The 13940-nt window shown below is 39.2% G+C and overlaps 1 protein-coding gene across 1 annotated transcript; it reads right to left on the bottom strand.

Moving 5' to 3' along the window:
* Positions 1-361: 361 nt before the first annotated feature.
* On the bottom strand, positions 362-8595 carry LOC117341731 (uncharacterized protein DDB_G0290685-like). The gene is made up of 3 exons (XM_033903595.1): positions 8524-8595; positions 6938-7296; positions 362-992 (listed from the first exon to the last, which is right to left on the bottom strand). Exons 1-3 carry the CDS (start codon positions 8593-8595, stop codon positions 362-364), a joined length of 1062 nt encoding a protein of 353 aa, XP_033759486.1.
* Between the last annotated feature and the right edge of the window lie 5345 nt (positions 8596-13940).

The raw sequence follows: 13940 nt of genomic DNA, 5'->3' as shown, positions 1-13940 counted from the left end.
AGGTGTCATCGCAACCTCAGATCGTAATAGTTGTGTTGTCTTCGTCATTTCCGGTCACGCTGGAGTGAAGTGGGAGGGGACAAGGCTAAATTAGCCTTAGCCTTGATTACATTTTGATCGTTCTTTAGATGGTCTTTGGTGCAAGTTATCCTATTTTATGTGTTAACGATCCCAATACACAACATGTACAAACGCTTGGAAGGGTCACGTAACTAGGACTATAGACTGGTCACTAGACTGGTCACTAGACTGGCCACCAGACTGACCACCAGACTGGCCACAAGACTGGCCACCAGACTGGACCACTAACTAGACTGGTCACTAGACTGACCTCTAACTAGACTGGCCACCAGACGGACCACTAACTAGACTGGTCACCAGACTGACCACCAGACTGACCTCTAACTATACACTGGCCACCAGACTGACCACTAGACTGGCCACCAGACTGACCACCAGACTGGCCACTAGACTGGCCACTAGACTGGCCACCAGACTGACCACCAGACTGGCCACTAGACTGACCTCTAATTATAGACTGGCCACCAGACTGACCTCTAACTATAGACTGGCCACCAGACTGACCTCTAACTATAGACTGGCCACCAGACTGACCACTAGACTGGCCACCAGACTGACCACCAGACTGGCCACTAGACTGGCCACTAGACTGGCCACCAGACTGACCACCAGACTGGCCACCAGACTGACCTCTAATTATTGACTGGCCACCAGACTGACCTCTAACTATAGACTGGCCACCAGACTGACCTCTAACTATAGACTGGCCACCAGACTGACCTCTAACTATAGACTGGCCACCAGACTGACCACTAACTATAGACTGGTCACCAGACTGACCTCTAACTATAGACTGGTCACCAGACTGACCTCTAACTATAGACTGGCCACCAGACTGACCACTAGACTGACCACCAGACTGACCACCAGACTGACCACTAGACTGGCCACCAGACGGACCACTAACTAGACTGGTCACCAGACTGACCTCTAACTATAGACTGGCCACCAGACTGACCACTAGACTGACCACTATCCCAAAAGTGTTTAGCCCAGCTCAATTTTAATTCAAGATTAGCTGTCCCTATTTTGTCTAGAATTGGTCCTATCCTAGAGACCCAAATTATAAATTTTAATTTTATTAATGAATTTAACATTCTACAGATGTGGTCAGTTTACCGGGACTATATCACATAAAAACGTTAAGACTATCTCCTGACCAGATTAGGCTGTTCCTAATTACCTTTGACCCTTTATAGGTATACAAGATAGGGAAAGTATCATTTGACTATAGTTACCATTAGGCTTGTCTGAGTATTATTTGACCCTAATTACCACCAGATTGGACTAGACGAAGTGGATGGAGCAAGATCGTGCACATATTGTATCCATGCGCGTACCTAGGCGGTGACGCGTCTTTCCGGTCAAGACATTTACCCGGTGAATATGTCTGTTTCGTCCATGTTTCTCTTGTTCCCTTGTAAACAATGCATATCGTGTTCGATTTAAAGGTGTCGTTAGTATGTCGTATGTTATGTACGTGCTGTAGTCCGCCATCGCGGAAGTGTAGAAGCTGAATCAAATTAGATCTGAAGTAAGCTTCCGCTCTTTCCTCCAGATTTGACTAAGATATTTCCGAACATGTCATTCAATATTGGATATCTTTCAAAATATTATCAATGTTCCTTCTCCAGCAGCATCGATAGTCCTCACATTCCGGTTCCTCAATAGCCGTTTCCTGTGAAATATCCACATCTAATGAGCTGACAGTTATATAAAGATTTCTTAACACTAAACGTATCCGGTGAGGATGTGATAATTGTAAAAGATTTTTTTTTGTATCCCCTAATTTCATGTACATATCTCCATCTTCTTCACCCTTTGAGGGATAATTTAGATAATAAATGCGTATACCAATTGTACGTGTACGGATAACCTTATTGCACTATCGGGTCTTCATTTTTAACCTTTTGTCCTTGATGTTTTCCCGTGGGCTTTCCTGATTTCGTGATCACCACACTATACGTATGTCTTATATTGACTTTTGTTGATCTAAACCGAAGGTCGTTTTAACACCCGAAACAACAAAGACGCGGTGAAAGAGACTTACTTTGCTCGAAGTTCCTCTATACGTTTATTAGGGTTGAAAAAAGAACTGGTTGGCGTGTCTACCCAACAAGATCAGCCAACTTGCTTAAGATTATCAAGTTATCAAAGACCTTCACGCTTCTCCCGATTTTTGCGATTTTTGAGTATATCTAACATATTAACATATATGTTTTTTGAAAATTAAAACTACATACACACTACATTGAAATCTTACGAGAGGTAAATTGTATATGAATTTGTCCAAGGTTTTCCAAACAAGTGTCTTTTAAGATGAAATTACTCTGACGAGGGCGTTCAACTCATAAAGAAAAAAACGAACCAATAAAATAAATACGCAATACCCATTTTCGCACTATCAATAACTAGTATATGGCCGGTCACCATTATTTTCATTGCTTTCACAACCTTCGACAAAAAATTCCTCATACACAGAGTTCGCGGGGTCAGTGGACATATATGACCTATTGAGCTATTGGTCATTCTGACATAGTGTTTATACAACTTCTCGATCTTTGGCCGTATAAGTTACCTAGCGTGACCGGCCGTACAACAGTTTCTACACACGAAGGGACGGTGGGTATAGGTGACCGGCCGTACAACAGTTTCTACACACGAAGGGACGGTGGGTATAGGGAATGGTCAGTGTACCGATAGGTTATTTACCTGCGTAACGTAAGTTGATATCTAAAAATAACAGTATAAATCGAGAGAAAAAACGTCATGAATTATTTATTTTGACCAAGGAGTGACGTCCAAACAATAAAACAAGAAAATAAACACTCAAGAGCAAGCCATTGGGACAACACGTTTTGACACGAACACAGATGGTACATCGTGTGTAGTTACCAGTAAAACAACAGGAACCAACTGTGCACCGCATGTGGCACCAAGTGACGGATAAATAAAAAAAATCTACGGTTCTTAAAAGTGTTACTAAGAATATAGTTTTATAGTGTTATCATACTGAACTGTCATACCAGGAAACGGTAGCACGATATGTCACTCTAACAACTGGCTAACCAGTCTTACTGTAGAGAGCGAAAACGTTCAACAAAACCACGACAGAAAATAAGGAGACATCACATGTGACGGATTTCATCAAGATTTCCGTGTCTAATATTCAAATAAACATGGCAAGTGGGCAGGTCTATATCCAAGGAGACATCAAAACCCAAGGGCGGGTTTAACGGAAAACACAATCCGGCTGGGGTATCGCAGGTGTTCCGGAATATGCTAAACCACATGTGGTCCTCAGCATGCCATCAAAATTCAGGAAATAAATTTTGTCCCCAAAACTCTAAGACGCAGTAAGCTATTGTTGAATCACATGCTGTCGTGTTGGTATAGGTAGAGTATATAAAATGTAATCCTGTGTGCAGCGGAGATCTAGTACAGGGGAAAAGATAATGTCTCATAGCACGTTGTTGTAGAAAGTATGGTGTTTACTCAGTTTTCTTTACGTTGTTAGTTTCGCAATATTGTATATACATATATAAAACATCATTTGCACTTGAAATACCTTTTTTTCGGTAATGTCGTTTTTCAATATAGCGTTAAAATCTTGAACGGGGTAAAGACAAACTGAGAACAAACAAACAAACAAACAAACAAACAAAAATTCAATTCTGACATTTGAAACTTGCGACGTGTTATAAATGAGTTAAAATCAATATTTTAGATCCCCAAATCGATTGTATCACAGTACGCCGTTTTCATAAGTTGGATGTGGGTCGAGGTGATCGCGCGATTGATTAATTGTTTATGGCTCAGAAACATGACAAGTTGAGCGATACTAAACAAAGAACACCAGACCTATGACCGAGTATTCATTGTGGAAACTAATATAGGCGCGGGATTCAATCTGCCAGTCATAATTCGCCCTCACGTCATTCTGTTGTCGGACTGTACAGACAATTATTTGTTTTTCTTGATACGATACTCCAAAAGAAGGGAGCAAATCAGATATTAAAGTTTGTCACAAAAATATAAAATGTACAACTATGATCCAGATTTATGACTCGGCGTTACTTTTTTCATGTTTCCGGTGAAGGGCACGTTTAAAAACTTAGAATTTGTCATTTCATCTAAAACAAACCCTGTCCGATTGGTTACCACAGTGATCTAGGATACGTATCTGACTCAGTGATTGGCTGCTCAGATTAAATTGTCATCCGAATCTAACCTCCTGATTCACAGTTTACCGTATCAAAAAGAACTGACAGATCAAAAAATAATTTCCGGATCAGAACACAGTCATTCATTTTGTATCGATACTACGTGTAATCATGTATATCAGATGTAATTAATTTGTAACTTCCGGCTAAGGTTCCACGTTCATAACAACTTCCGCTACACATATCATAAATATATGTATACCATTTTATTGCTAGGCTGTATTTAATCATAAAATGTATAAATTAAGCGATATAAATAACCACTCAGACAGAGTGCCTATTAATTTGACACATTTAAAGCAAACGAGTAACGGAAACGAAATTAAAATAAACACACTTGTATCGCGTGGCTTTGACCTCATTTTGCGGTTTGTGTTTTTGTTGGACGAGAGAGTAAATACATCTGTATTACCACTAGAATGCTGTGGGTTGTTAAGTCTCCTCCCCTGATTATTATTTACCTACCTGTTAATAATTTACCTGTTTGACCTGAAACAGCCCGTTGTCCAACAACATTTCTGTGTATATTATGAGGTTACCAGGGTGCAGACTTGGGGTAGGCTTTAATATCGGGGCCCCCAAAGGGCGTTCAATTTTTTGTTTTGTTTTATTATTTTTGTTTTGTTTTGTTTTGTTTTGAGTTGTTAACACAGTGTGTACGGACTGTTTTTAGATATTTTCCTAATCACACTTGCTTTTGAAAGCATTAAGTAAATTGTTTACCCTTTTATTATTATTATTATCATCTTTATTTCCTCCATTACTAGTATATTTTACCGCCATTCATAGTCTGTATTTTGACGTTATATTATATTAGGAAAAATAAAAACACGAATTCGGAATGTAGCTTGTAAAATAACAGGTCACCACGTGCAAACAACAAGACATTTTGGTAAGATGACAGATAAGAAACGATACATTCATAAACACCAGTAAGATAGGACCCGCCTAACAAAGCAAAAATAACGCAAATATTCCGTTAGGTTGGTAACGAAGAGAAACTTTCAAGTATACAACTACTTGACTTTTTGGTTGCTCGACTAGATATAGATATAAAATTTACTTTTGTCATAAGTTCGTACCCTAAAATGTACCAGTGTCACTCTATATGTAGGGTCAAAATATACGACAATAACAAATTTGTTACTTTTCTTTATACTTATATGATTAATTTTTATTTGTTTGTATGCAGAATGCAGCTTTCTGATTGGTTGAGTTTTTCAACGCTTAATACGGTACACTTTCGTTTTCTCTGAGAACCTTAACGTACTGCTCTCAATGTGATTAAAACAGCATAGTATGGTGTATGGGTATAATACGCTACTTGTATGATACGTGTACCTTTGTAAAGAATGAAAACGGTGTGGTGATCGACAATATCCGGAATTCCGTCACTTGTTTCTAAACACTATACTTGCCTTACGCGGCACCAGACAATAGCTACTACTATACTCAGGATTTAACAATTTCCGGAATTACTACCGCATTCTTTCCTTTACAATACTATACAATACCCCTACCTGAACATCACATACACAGTGCAAATAGACGAAGAGCATGATCAAGTATACGGATGAACCTATTTCCGGAAATATTTCCGCATTTGTTTCTTTTAATTAGAACCACCCAAATGGATTAACAAGTTTTTATGTACTTTTCTACCTGAATATTTCATCAATGCCAAACATTAATGTGTTTACTTTAAAATACACCCCAAAGTTCGACATGTCGTGAAATAAGATATTGTTTCTAAAATAGCAGGTGTGGCCTACACATCAATTACATTCTTATTATTGACGTGTGGAGAATATATCAATTTCAAAAGTGACAGGTTGTTTATTTTAAATTTTAAATGTTTGAAGCCTGTTATAAGGCCGAACAAGTTTTAATGCTTTGTTGATTTGTTGTATGTCATTGTGCTAGCGATCATCGTCACATAAAAGCTTCGGATCTGTACTTAATTTTCTTTGCTTTCGAAAATTATTTTTTTTTGTCAGCTGTTAATTGATTGGAAACATAGTATATTTCCCAATGGGTAGTCACCAAGCAAAATGGGCAATTAAAAATATATTTGAAATAACGGAAGAAAACAAATTAAAATTTGGTTTGTTCTCGACGTGAAGATGTGGACCACATTTGACAGACTTAGGATCACTAATCGTAAATAATATAGAGGTCAGAGGTCACACACAATACCAGGGAGGAAAATCTCTCATGTATACTAATGTAGTCACAACATGGAAACCCTGGGTCGAATGATAGGGGTAAATCTAGTGACGTCAATTCATAATGATAATGTCTAGTTGATATTCAATTTAAAATCTCCCACGTGTAAAATCTTTAATATCATCATGACAAGCATACAACGGATCAAGACATTTCATTATTTTACAATTGGAAGTAATTTTTTCTTCTTAAAAAATATTAGATAATTGCCATCCCACACACAATTCGTCATTGGCGACAATACTAGGCGGCGTTGTTTGGGTATATGATTAAAACACCCGAATTCTAAACCACTTAACCACAAATGAAACTCTGATATCGTTCAAATACAATGTGGGAGATCTTTTCTAAAACGCCCCTACCGAGCGAGCCTGTTTTAAATACGATTCATATGTAAATATATATACATGGCTTCCTCGTCGTCCTCGTCCTCGTCGTCCTCGTCCTCTTCGTCCTCGTCCTCCTCCTCTTCGTTCTCCTCGTCGTCCTCATCCTCGTTGTCTTCGTCCTCCTCGTCGTCCTCGTCCTCGTCTTCGTCGTTCTCGTCCTTCTCTTCGTCTTCGTCCTCCTCGTCCTCCTCTTCGTCCTCCTCGTCCTCCTCTTCGTCCTCCTCGTCCTCCTCTTCGTCCTCCTCGTCTTCATCTTCGTCCTCCTCGTCTTCGTCTTCGTCCTCCTCGTCTTCATCTTCGTCCTCCTCGTCCTCCTCTTCGTCCTCCTCCTCGTCGTCCTCCTCGTCTTCGTCTTCGTCCTCCTCCTCCTCCTCCTCCTAGATTAAAAAGCTTCAGAATTTTCGAAACCAGTCTTATCCTCTCCTGAGTATAACAAGAACAAAATGAACATCTATAAGGAATGAGATCTATTTAACGATATATAGATTGTAATAATTTTCTATTAGAATACCAGGTACCTATCATTAATCCAAATGTCTCCAACAAGTCAAATGTATTAAATTTCCACTTGTCTGTGGTCCTTAATCCCCACCCATACAGTAATGTACCTACAACATGCAGTGTTATATTTCTCTGACTCATAGAAGTCGGTAATTTACGGCCCATATCATGGCAATTTTTGGATTAAATATTTGAAAAATTGTCCTCACTATCGACACGCGTCGTGTGTACTGTAGAAAATGACTCACACTTCGTGTAGTTTGGAAATTTTGAAGAATTTAAAATCAAAATTAAACAGTAGGAAATGTCAGTGCCAAACGTATCATTTTTAAAATCTTTATCATAGTCAAAATTAGACTGATCAGCTTAACCGAAGCGTTATTGAAATAATCTAGAGTAAACTTTTGAGAATATTTTTTAGAAATTTCACACGCATTTTTATTTCCTTGTTAAGCAAACGATTCGATCTTCTATAGATATCGCTTGTTTATTGAAATTCACAAATTTAGATATTTTCAATAAATATATGATATCATTCGTTAGTTTGTCGTGAAGATAACAAGGCTGCATACACCCACCAGATCTGGGTGTCGACTTAATGCCGTTGATACTGAGTCACATTAACATGATACACTGGCATATTTAATAGATATAATTGTAACATTTATATATGGAGACAATTTTCTTACATAATACCTACACTTGTATGTGGAATCGTCAAGTACAGTAGGTGAAATGTCATAAAAACAGAGTGTAGTACCGATTTAAATGAATGGTTCAATATCTGACTGACGGAATTTGGTTCAGTTTTGGACCCTGTCCTAACCGTCGAGTCGTAGGAGGAAGATACCATTCACTATTCGGTTTATACTCTATGATTTCTAATACATGTACTAAATACATATTCAAAAGTTCAGTATATCACGCGTGTCTTTTGAGTATAGGGCCATGACGATAGCTCAGTCGCAACATTGGGCATCGTAACCTCAGGTGAAGGTCCGAGGTGCGTGGTTGGACGCCCCCTACCCATGGCGGTTTGTGTTTTTCGACAAGCTGAGAAACAGACTGATCTGTACTGTGGCCTATGGACAAGATCACTTTACCCTAAATACCATAGATGGCGTGCGACGGGCCTCCCGTATGTTGTTCAGCGAGGAAGTCGCCAGTTTTTGCATGTAGTTCAGGTTAATTTCGCAATACGTACTGTTTCAAGAGTAGATTGTGAATGATAGCATTAAACAGTTATGAAACAACATAGGTCTGGTTTTTTTCATTTTTTTCTCGAGTAAAAAAAATTATCGCAAATTTTGTCTGCATTACGTTGTCGGGTAACTGAGTGTGAAGGCGACGGGTGGAGCATTTCGCGAACTTATGAGTCGCAAAAGTAATGGCTTCAGGGAATAGCACCTAAACCTGCCACAGAAAGACAGAGTGCTAGCTTGGCCATCGAAGTCACATGATTTATCACCAACTTAGCATGTTTAGGACGTTCTTCGATATTGCGTAAAAGGATTTCAAAATCAGCTGCCGGTCCAAGACTTGGACAATGAATGGAACATTATCTCTCCTCGAACTAGCCATCGGTTTACGACATCCGTCCGATGGCGGCTGTAATTCTGTTTACCCCCGATCGTTTGGTCGTACCCTTTACGTATGGTCGTACCCTTTACGTTTGGTCTTACCCTTTACGTTTGGTCGTACCCTATACGTTTGTCGTACCCTTTACGTTTGTCGTACCCTTTACGTTTGGTCGTACCCTTTACGTTTGTCGCACCCTTTACGTATGGTCGTACCCTTTACGTTTGGTCGCACCCTTTACGTTTGTCACACCCTTTACGTTTGGTCGTACCCTTTACGTTTGGTCGTACCCTTTACGTTTGGTCGTACCCTTTACGTATGGTCGTACCCTTTACGTTTGGTCGTACCCTTTACGTTTGGTCGTACCCTATACGTTTGTCGTACCCTTTACGTATGGTCGTACCCTTTACGTATGGTCGTACCCTTTACGTATGGTCGTACCCTTTACGTTTGTCGTACCCTTTACGTTTGTCGTACCCTTTACGTTTGGTCGCACCCTTTACGTTTGGTCGTACCCTTTACGTATGGTCGCACCCTTTACGTTTGGTCGCACCCTTTACGTATGGTCGTACCCTTTACGTATGGTCGCACCCTTTACGTATGGTCGCACCCTTTACGTTTGTGCCTCCACCACTGGGTTGCGAGTTCGAAACCTACGTGGGGCAGTTGCCAGGTACTGACCGTAGGCCGGTGGTTTTTCTCCGGGTACTCCGGCTTTCCTCCACCTCCAAACCTGGCACGTCCTTAAATGACCCTGGTTGTTAATAGGACGTTAAACAAAAACAAACCAAATTTACGTTTGTCGTACCCTTTACGTATGGTGTTGCCTTTTAATTTTACCAAAACGTACTTTAGCGTCAAATAAAACTAACTGAACGCAAAGTTTTGCTATTAACCATGACGGAATTTGTATCCGAATTGATCAATGTCATTTAATCGTACTTGATTGATAAGAATTTAAAAAAGGAAACACGTAAATCATCGCAACATAAAGCAAAGTCAGCTTTCCATGAAGGTTTAATTACACCGTCTCAGGAATCCGAATTAAAAAAACCTATGACCCTGGTCAATTGACGGACGCACTATCAACTACAATAACCGGACTCCATCGCTCTGTAAGGAATACCAGCTCTTTGTATAATTGATTAATTTAAAACTTTATCTCATTCCTATGGATGTAATACTAGTTTATGCAATAAACTTCTGTGTCTTTATTGCATGGCTAACAATTACTTCAGCTAGACAAAGGTCTCTGACTATTTTTTCTCTGTCGCCAACCAACCTTTGGCAACTGAATCCTATTTGACACTGCGCAAGTTAAGCCCTGTTTTCACGGCGGAAAGAAAGATACTGTAGCAGGAATTGTTATTCATCAATGGTGACAGGTTCCCGCCGACCACGTAGCCCTCACGACTAATTGGTCAATGGTGACAGGTTTCCGCCGACCACGTAGCCCTCACGACTAATTGGTCAATGGTGATACAGGTTCTCACCGACCAATTAGCCCTCACGACTAATTGGTCAATGGTGATACAGGTTCTCACCGACCACGTAGCCCTCACGACTAATTCGTCAATGGTAATACAGGTTCTCACCGACCACTTTGTCCTCACGACTAATTCGTCAATAGTAATACAGGTTCTCACCGACCACTTAGCCCTCACGACTGATTGGTCAATGGTAATACAGGTTCTCATCGACCACTTTGCCCTCACGACTGATTCGTCAATGGTGGTACTAGAATATAAATGTAGATTAGAAAAGTACAATGTAGAATATAAATGGAGAATATCAAGGTAGATTATAAAGGTAGATTGGATAAGTAGAAATAAAGCATAATTCATTTGACGTAATTAAACTAGAGTTGATAGTGACTGTCTTGACTCTACGTGTCTTTAAGTATCGACAACATTCAAATATCAATTTCGGCCTCCGCTATGACGAATCACGAGCACAGATATACATCACACCATCTCTGATACAATAGATAAGTAGACTCCGATAACTTCACACTATTCCCTGAAAATCTAATATATTAAAAACAAATTACGATCAGAATTTCATCTCTACACACATCACAAATCACCAAACAATACTTATCACATGGTTACAAATTCTCACGTCTATTACAACACAATAATATCAGTATTTATAACTCCAAACCTGGTAACAACGAAGTGTGATTATAGTTAAGGTATCATATATCCCGTTTAAATAGTCCAATCACTAATTCACACCTAATTGATAATAATTTGCCGCGAAATACTTTGCTGCGTCATTCCACCGCTTCATTGACCTATATGAAAGATGACGGCATTGATTGTTAAAAATGCGGAATGTTTGTACCAAGCGGAAGTACAAATATAAAGTACAAATATAAAGTACAAAGAAAATAGCATTTGGTTGTTTTGCTTTACATCCAAATATTGCATGTTACTGGAACGCCATTTTTAGTTCGATTTTTTGCCGGACTAAGAGGTAATATAATTACATCGTTTAACATTTAAATGTAATTTAGATATGTACTTAATATGATCAAAATACAAACTTTGAACACCAATGGGAAGTTAGCCTAGAGGTTACATGTGGTCGGGTGACACAGTGGTAACACACTTGCCTTTCATCTAGGCAGCCGGGGTTCGATTCCCCGATCGGACATGGAAAGGTATGGGGTCACCTGCCCGACCACGTTGGTTTTCCCGGGTACTCCGGTTTCCTCCCACAGTAAGACCCCTCGGTCGCTTCCAGCCAGGCCAGCAAACGTGATCATATAAGTTGATATAACTTGTTTCGCAATTGTTGTATAATAGATAAAATTGACTATGTACAAAGCGTCAGTCATAAGTCTCTACCCGTGTAATCCTCTAACATTGTTGGAGTAGGCTAACATGTAATAAATCCAGGTGACGTGACGTCATGTCGTCATTAAAAATGGAAAAAAGTTTCGAAATTTTTTCTCAACCTTAGGGTGCCATTTCAAATTCAGTTCCAGTCACAGATTTCTTCTAAAACTCAGCATTACTAGTTAAATGTTCGAAATGGCGGAGGGTCTGAATGCAGGTCGGGGGAGAAGGAGCTAGAAAAACTTGGTGAGAGATAAAAATGCTCTTTCATAAAATTATGTGGGTGTGAAGGATATTGATATTTTAATCTCGGGATCACAAAATATGGTAAAAACCCTCGAAAGCCTTGGGGTAACACATTTTATGACCACCTTAAGTAGAATATCAATACTGATGAAACTCCATTTAAAGGTTCACTCTACTTCAGCCCCAACCTATTATTCTTCTGGAACCAGATTAGAACGACTCTACCATGCTAGATTACGTATAGAATGTAGCTCCCTTAATGACCCTTTATTCAGGAAAGACTTTGTAGAATCTCCGCAGTTTAGTTGCAGACTAGCAAATGAAACTGATGAACATTATCTTGTACATTGTTCCAAATATAGTAACATTAAACAAGTTTATTTGGCTGTTTACCTTTACAACCTTGAAAAGTCTATGAAATACTTTCTTACCGAGGATTACGAATGAATTAATATAAGAGTTAGCATGGTTACATCTAACGGATATATCACCTTTTATATAAAAGATTTGGATGATTTGTTGTATTGTGTCTGTTATAAACCATTCCTACTATTGTTATCTGGACTCTATAGGCGCGTCACTAGTTGGTGGGATATCTAACCGACATATTAACCATCCCTACTATTGTTATCTAGACTCTATCGGCGAGTCACTAGTTGGTGTGATATCTAACCGACATATTAACCATTCCTACTATTGTTATCTAGACTCTATCGCCGCGTCACTAGTTGGTGGGATATCTAACCGACATATTAACCATTCCTACTATTGTTATCTAGACTCTATCGGCGTGTCACTAGTTGGTGGGATATCTAACCGACATATTAACCATTCCTACTATTGTTATCTAGACTCTATCGGCGCGTCACTAGTTGGTGGGATATCTAACCGACATATTAACCATTCCTACGTATTGTTATCTAGACTCTATCGGCGTGTCACTAGTTGGTGGGATATCTAACCGACATATTAACCATTCCTACTATTGCTATCTAGACTCTATCGGCGTGTCACTAGTTGGTGGGATATCTAACCGACATATAAACCATTCCTACTATTGTTATCTAGACTCTATCGGAGTGTCACTAGTTGGTGGGATATCTAACCGACATATTAACCATTCCTACTATTGTTATCTAGACTCTATCGGCGCGTCACTAGTTGGTGGGATATCTAACCGACATATTAACCATTCCTACTATTGTTATCTGGACCATATCGGCGCGTCACTAGTTGGTGGGATATCTAACCGACATATTAACCATTCCTACTATTGTTATCTAGACTCTATCGGCGCGTCACTAGTTGGTGGGATATCTAACCGACATATTAACCATTCCTACTATTGTTATCTAGACTCTATCGGCGCGTCACTAGTTGGTGGGATATCTTACCGACATTTACCTTTACATATCATTGCCTGCTCTCCTTTTACCATGTACTGTCAATATGATCCCAGTCCTCCTCCAGAGTTCCGTCTCTACGTATGAACTTTTCCTTTAATATCAACAATTATTTACAGTGCTGACATTTACAATCAATCAAGGAGACAGAATTATATAAGTGTCGGTCACTTGTTACCCAATCCTTGTTTGATGTATATCGTACTAGAATACCATGTCCTGTTCCAAGGAAAATAAGATTTAAACTAATATCTATACCTTCACACCCACATACTTAAGAGTTTGATAATGTTGAGATGAAGTATAAACTGTCTTTTTGATGGGTTATTAAAGGATTAAGTTCAGAATGGTATCGATATTTGCTGCGCTCTAATATGTAATTTAGTTTAATCAAAATCTGAATGCAGACCATTTAGTAATTCATATGATATCTATCTTATACAATGTATA

The sequence above is a fragment of the Pecten maximus genome, chromosome 14 (assembly GCF_902652985.1).
Source record: "Pecten maximus chromosome 14, xPecMax1.1, whole genome shotgun sequence".
NCBI lineage: Eukaryota > Metazoa > Mollusca > Bivalvia > Pectinida > Pectinidae > Pecten > Pecten maximus.
Note: the sequence above shows the minus strand (reverse complement) of the source record. Positions and strands in the feature narration are given on the sequence as shown.

Bases quoted from the DNA above. Each gene is read 5' to 3' on its own strand.
- LOC117341731 (XM_033903595.1), bottom strand. From the start codon at position 8,595: ATGCAAAAACTGGCGACTTCCTCGCTGAACAACATACGGGAGGCCCGT. The intron at 7,297-8,523 runs GTAAAGTGATCT...TTTTTAATCTAG, and splicing joins CGCCATCTATGGTATTTAGG to GAGGAGGAGGAGGAGGAGGA. The intron at 993-6,937 runs GTATATATATTT...TCTGGTGACCAG, and splicing joins GAGGACGACGAGGAAGCCAT to TCTAGTTAGTGGTCCGTCTG.